Genomic DNA, 7,030 nt, shown 5'->3' on the forward strand with positions numbered 1-7,030 from the left:
CTTTGGTCAAGGAAATTTACGTTTATGAAGGCGTTTTCCATGTGTAAACATGTTTCCAGACCAGGAAGAGAGCTGCTCCTGGAGACAGCCTGTATTGTCCCAGAGACTCTTATCTGTAGAACCAGACAGCCCTTATTTTTTATACATTTTCTCCCCTCTCCTCCCCTTCCCATAACTGTCCTTCCCCACCCAGCAGCCCCCGAACCCTTTTCCTCTCCAGCAGTTCTCAACCTTCCTCATGCTGTGACCCCTTAATACAGTTCCTCATGTTGTGGTGCCCCCAACCATAAAATTATTTTCGTTGCTACTCTATAACTCTCATTTTGCTACTGTTATGAATCGTAATGTAAGTATCTTTTTGTTTCCGATGGTCTTAGGCGACCCCTGGGAAAGGGTCATTTGACCCCCAAAGGGGTCGCGACCCACAGGTTGAGAACCGCTGGTTTAGACTAAGATGGAATAGAAGCCTCAACCAGCTGGCTGCCATCGGAGCTGTGAGAGTGTGTGTGTGTATGTGTGTGTGTGTGAACTCATGTGGGTAGACACATAATTAAAGCTAGTTTTTTAAATTAAAGGTATTGGGGCGACATTGGCTAACAAGATTATATAGGTTTCATGTGTACAGTTCTATACCACATCATGTGTATATTGCATTGTGGGTTCCCCACCCAAAATCAAGTCTCCTTTGGTCACCATATACTCTTACAGAAGGTACCAGAAAAATGCATGCACGTTTTAAGGAAGGAAAACTGTATTAAAATTGTCATACTCAACAGATACTGATAACAAAAGACGAAAAGAAGTCACATTTGATTTATGTACAAGAGGTGCTCAGAGTGGTTCCCATCAGCGTCCAGACACTTCTGATGACGACGAACGACTGCTTGAGCAACGTGGACCAAAGTGTCCACTTGTGTACATTTTTTTGGCACCTCCCTCAACCCTCTTTCCCCCTGGTAACCACCATGCTGTTTTCTGTGTCTATGAGTTTTTCTTTGTCTTGTTTGTGTGTTTCTTGCTTTCAGTTTTATAGCCCACATATCCGTGAAATCGTACGGTTCTTGACTTTTTCTTTCTGACTCAGCCATACAAAAAGATGAAATACAGCCATTTGCAACAACATGGATGGATCTTGAGCCTATCATGCTAAGTGAGACTTTTTCTGTTCATCTTGTTTTTATGAGTTTAATTTGCAAGCCTCTGGTACAGAACCTAAGAGGGTGGAGGGAACAGAAATGCCCTCCCCTACACTACTCAGTGAAAATATAAGCCTTACAGGTATACATATATGTAAATATATATATAAATGTAAGTCTTACAATACATATAAAAAATATACATATAATATTAAAAATAGAAATATGTGGGGTGTGTGTTTAGCATCATAGACAATAGATTTTTTTTTTATGAGAACTTGAAAAAGTCATTTGCTCTGCTGAATGTATGCACAGTGTATAACTTGCTAAGAATGGCTTCGACTCAGCACCAGACGTCAGGTAGGTCACAGGCAGCAGTGTAATTACTGCCAGGAGCTCAGAGAGGCCGTCAGCGCAATGCCAGACAGACACCAAGCAAATCCCTCAGTCTGGGAAACGCCACACACTGTTTACATGAAACGCAGACATCAAAAAGCCCAGTGTCCTCCCCCCGCCAGAAAGCAATGCCACGGCAATTTAAGATGTCTGTTCCTTCCCTGACTACTACTTTTTCTAGATTTTAATCAAGAACCCTTTGGAGAATTATCGAATCATTGATTCGGGGCACAGGAACGCTTACATGGTGTTCAGAACATAATCCTTCATGTCTCATTCTTTGCGACTGAAAAGTAGAGAGAGTGATAGAGCAAAGAATAGGCCAACCCCAAATAGGCCACTTTAGCATACAGATTATTTTGAATCGGAGGCCCCTGAGAATCAACAAATGCAGGGGGGAAAATATGCCTTCCTGGGGCTACCTCTATCTGACTAAAATTTGAAACTTCTAAGAAATGAGGATTGTCATAAATTCCTTCTCTTGGAAAGTTTTATGGCCAGATGTATATTAACCTTCCCACGATTTAGCGCTCCTAGAAACACAAGCCCCTCTTTCCTTTGTCTCTATATTACCACCCTTTGTTAAATAGCATATAAACCCCTGAGCCTAATTCCTCTCTGGGGTTTTCACTTTTCTCTGATGCCACCCACACATGTAAAAATGAAAAGCAAAACTTGTATGTTTTTCTCCTGTTAATGTGTCATGCGTTGGTTTAATTTGCAGGTCTCAGTTCCAGAACCCAAATGTGTAGGAGAAAATTTTTCTTCCTCTGCGAAAGGCTGCACATGACGGCCTCTACTTTGGCTTTGGCTTGAGCTTCAGATTATTCTTTAACTAGTTACACCACTAGGTTTATATTTATCGAAAACAGAGATACGTTTGTATGGTTTCAGTTCTACCTTTTGACACCATTTATTGCAAAAGTAATGTCTTAAAAACTCCTTGTTTAGAATCAAGCTGTGCAGACAGTTCATGAATTTCTTTCACCTGGGTTAGTTGATTCTAGCACAGGCTAGCTAGTTGATTCTTTCAGCCGCCACCTTTGTAAACATTTGAAAAGCTTCTTTGGGGTTTTATCTACAAACCTTAACGGAGATCCATGTCCTCGTGTTTATTTGCTTTGGTTGTTTCCCATTTCCACTGTGGATGTTTCTTTCTCTCTAAAACCAAGCAGGGAACCTCTCTTGAAATCCCTCGAACTCTTGGACTGTTTTTCATTTCTTTTTTTTTTTCTTCCTCCTGTAGAGAAATGTATTGGCTTTTCCCCATGTAGCACTTGTAATGTGTTTTAGTTCTGTCTTCTCCGTGCTCCCAAATGGCACCACGATTCCATAAGTCATCAGCTTTATCTTTGAGAAACCCCCATATTCTCCAGCGCTGGAAATGGCAATTTAAAAAAAAATTTTTTGTTTGTTTTTACCAGTGTTAAAGAGGAACATATAGATAGGTACATATGATCAATTTTGTTCACTTATTTTATCAAAAATATAAATAAAGTCATTTAGAGGGCATGCAGGTTTTTTATTTTTTTGTTTTTTTCCAGTTTTGTGGACTGGCTTGTACACGTGGTGACATGCCGTTTTCTCCTCTGGATGTTGTGTAACGTACCCTGGAAATGTTGCAAGGGAGGGCATGAAAAAACCAGTCCTGGGCTTTGTCTCTTAATCACGTAATTTCTCCTTACACTGTTTTGCATGTTTAAGTATTTCCCTTCTAGCATTTATCTTTTTTTTTTTTTAATGAGCTTTCCTTGGCGACATGTTCTCATTTCTCATTTCGCTTTTCTGAATCATTGAGCTCATTTATTTCAGGGTTTTTTTGTTGTTGTTTCCTTTGTCCGTGAGAGGCGTTGAATTTCAATGAGTGCTTTTTCTGTGTGTCATGCGGCAACCAGGGCTTCCTTCTTTTAACCTTTGAATGTGTGAACCTGTTACTACGGTGAATGACACACCTGGGTTTTCTCATAACGCAGGAGACGCGATGCAGGTGGAGGGGATAAGGGTAAGAGACGATTCACCACGTGGGACTCTATTGCAGTCAGATAAAATTAACTTTAAAGGGGAAAAAACAAAAAACCACTTGGGACGCAGACAGGGATGGCTGCCTCACGACGGTGACGTGCCGTGGGCACCCGAGAAAATAGCCCCGAGCCATAGGAAGCGAATATTGGCGCAATCTCTGCCAATCAGAACAGAAGACATGGAAACACACCGTTTCCCCAAAACCCTTGAAAATTCAAAGCGGGAAGAAGACCATTCAGCATCTCCTGTCACACATGGAAACAGGGGACTCGGTAGCTGCGCACACCCCACGATGGGGGAGCCCCACACAAGTGCAACGTTCACACGTATGCATGGTGACCGAGACCCCTGAGAAAACCCCCACCGACTTCAAAGCAAGGGGACCCCGTCTCAGGCCTGTGGCCCCCGTTGCGTGGGTCCCAGCCCGTCGCCAGCGACCCCACAGCGAGACGCGCCTGGGGCCATCACCCAGCTGGGCACCCAGGCCCCATGGACCAGCCAGGGGGCCGCAGGCAGTGTGGACGGGGCCCCCCTTTCTCAGGGCCTGAGAGCGGGGCGTCTGCGGGTTCCCGGGCTCTCTCCTTATTTGCGAATGAAAAGCACAAGCGTGGGAACATGGGTGTGGGAAGGCAGGGTTGGGGGTGTTCCCCAGGGCGTCATGGGCCGGGGAAGGGGCGCCTCACTTCATCTGGCTCTTGTGCTGGGAGCTGGGCCTGCAGCTGGCAGTCGGTTTATGCGAGGCGGGGTCTCTGAGATGAGGCCGCTGCCACCGGACGCCCACGGTCAGGCCCTTTGTCACCCCAGCACCATGGAGCCGCGCGTCTGTAATGACAAATAAACTCGAAAACTCTGCACCCTTAGGGCAAGTGAGAAACGAACAGCTGAACACCCCTGGGTACATCGGAGGGGCTGCAGACGGGCTTGCAGACGCACGGGGGCGAGGGGCAGGGTTGAGGGGTGAGCGGTGAGGGTCGGGTTGCAGAGCTGGGCAGCTTGGCCGCTCACACCAGCCCCCGTTTGCTTCCCAGCCGCGGCTACTCCCCGCACGCAGCCTACGCGCAGAGCAAGCTGGCCCTGGTCCTGTTCTCCTACCACCTGCAGGCGCTGCTGGCCGCGCAGGGCTGCCCGGTGACCGCCAACGTCGCGGACCCCGGCGTGGTGGACACGGACCTCTACAAGCACGTGTTTTGGGGCACCCGTCTCGTCAAGAAGCTGTTCAGCTGGTGGCTTTTCAAGGTAAGCCGACGCGCGCTCCCCAGGCCACGTCCGCATCTGTCCCCCGTGGGACGGCCCCCGCGAGGCCACGTGTCGGGGTGTAGTTTGCACCCCCGGAACGGGGATGCACTTGTTCCATCAGCTCTCAGAAGTGCACCCCCTGAGCATCCCTGAGCGCAGGCAGCAGACGCCCCGAGGCAGAATGTCCCCTTGTGTGTTTATCTGGGTGTTTTTCTGCCAAGGACAGAACAGACCGGGGGCCGTGGGGGGTGACCGACCAGTGCCGATCCTGTCTGGTGGATTTCGGAATGTCACCCCTTCACAGACGGGGAGATGTGGGGGTTCTGCGTCTGCTGGCTTCAGCACGCCAGCTCCCTGTGCCCTCGAAGGGCGTTGGAAGGGCATTGGCAGGGCGCCGTCACCCTCCACCCGTGGCGTTCCCTCCTGCGCGGGGACCAGTGCTTTGCACGCACACATGTGTAAGGAGGGTTTGCACGGAGCGGCCCGTGTCACGCACACGCTTACAGCCTCTCGGCAGCCTGACGCGGGGAGCGCGCGGCCTCTATGCTGCCCACGTGGCCGAGTCACGCCCAGGGTCCCCTGCAGGGCTCATGGGGTCCCAGTGGGGCACCGAGGTGGTGGCAGGGGCACCGCCGGAAGATGCTGGCTCCCCCCGTGTGGGCGGGCCACCCCGAGCTGGTGACATCAGGGAGCGAACCCAAGAGGGTCGGCCACCTGCCCTGAGGACGGGAAGGCAGCTTCAGGTTTGCAGAACTTAGACGTGGGGACTTGCGACCCTCGGGGGCCCCAAATCTCCCCAGCGCTTTTCTGCGGGCCGTTTTCCTTTTCTAAAAAAGATGTTTATGAAAATATAGCTAACGTGCACCATGATGTCAGTTTCCGCAGGGACACTCGCCGCCTTGGCGGGACCCCGGGACGCTTCAGGGTTTCGGGGAGCTCGGCCCCCCGCGTGGATGGGGACAGGGACGTTTGCTTACGTGCATCAGGTGAAGAGCAGCAGCGCCCGTGGCCGTCCCACGCGGCTGTGGTGTCAGGGGCGCTTGGAGGTGCCCCGGCCTTTTCAGCATCGTTTACCCTGAGTGTCACTGCCCGGGGGACACGGGTCATGACAATCAGGGCGCGTCGTCACCCAGAAACTGTCCCCGTGGGGCTGCGTCCATCCTGCACCAGCCCCCGGCAGTGCCGTGACTGTGCAGCCGTAGACGCATGGCAGAAGGGGTGAGGTTGGGTGAGGCGCGCGGGTTTCCAGAAATGTCCTCCGGGAGGTCAGCTGCCACCACGTCCTCCTCACAGGGCGACGCGAAGGTAACAGCGAGGGCGGGTGGTTTCTGGATATTGCGTGGCAGCCGTGACGACCCTGGGGTTCCCACAGCTGACCATCCCTTGAGCGTGTCCCGCTGCCCATCCAGGCTTTCTGCAGGAGTGTTTGTTCCCGGGGATGGCGTGGCATGTTCCCCACTGGTGTCGGCGTGACGCCTGAGAACGCCGTGCTCTGCTCTCGGGGTCCGCACATCCTGGTCACGCTGTCTTCTCCCCACAGACCCCGGAGGAAGGATCCTGGACCTCCGTCTACGCAGCGGTCACCCCAGAGCTGGAAGGCGTTGGCGGCCGTTATCTTTACAACGAGAAAGAGACCAGGTCACTCGAGGTCACCTACAACCTCAAGCTGCAACGACAGCTCTGGGCCACAAGTTGCCAGATGACCGGCGTCCCCGACGTGACCCGGGACGTCTTCTCGAGATAGCGGCCACATCGGGAGGCCTGGCCCTCGGCCCGGCACGCGCAGGTCTGTGAAGGATCGCATGTCCCCACGTGTCACCCCCGCCGGCCCTCGGGGCCATGTCCCCAAAAGTCCGCTGGTGGCAGCCCTGCCTGTGCAGGAGGTCACTGAGCGCAAGAAATATTGAGTGTGCCTCTGGGGGGGGTGGCGGCCCAGCCGTAAATCCTAACGTGTCAAATCCTGCCAGGTGCCATGAACCATTAAATCCTGCCACCCGAGTGTGCGGTCTCCTTGCTTAGCCCAGACTGCCCAGGCGGGCGCGGCGAGAAGCATCCCTTGCGACACAGACACTTGCAAGGCGCTGTCCTCCTGTGGGGACACTGGTGCCGTCAGGGTCCCTGTGTCCGTGGTCCTCACCGTTGTGCAGACCGGGCACGGACTCCTAGGACCCTCAGAAGGAGAGGCTCGGCCTTATTCTGTGGCTCGAGCGGCCGGGACCACCCCACTACCATGCCGGCTT

The 7,030-nt window shown here is 52.0% G+C and overlaps 1 protein-coding gene across 1 annotated transcript in view; it reads left to right on the forward strand.

The window, feature by feature from the left end:
* Positions 1–6,789, forward strand: part of DHRSX (dehydrogenase/reductase X-linked) — an 82,517-nt gene extending 75,728 nt beyond the window's left edge. The window contains exons 6-7 of the mRNA XM_019627114.1: positions 4,583–4,790; positions 6,331–6,789. Coding sequence (XP_019482659.1) covers positions 4,583–4,790; positions 6,331–6,534 — 412 coding nt within the window. The 3' untranslated portion in view covers positions 6,535–6,789. The remainder of the gene's footprint in view (positions 1–4,582; positions 4,791–6,330) is intronic.
* Positions 6,790–7,030: the final 241 nt, after the last annotated feature.

This window comes from Hipposideros armiger, unplaced genomic scaffold, assembly GCF_001890085.2.
Source record: "Hipposideros armiger isolate ML-2016 unplaced genomic scaffold, ASM189008v1 scaffold_709, whole genome shotgun sequence".
In the NCBI taxonomy this organism is placed as follows: domain Eukaryota; kingdom Metazoa; phylum Chordata; class Mammalia; order Chiroptera; family Hipposideridae; genus Hipposideros; species Hipposideros armiger.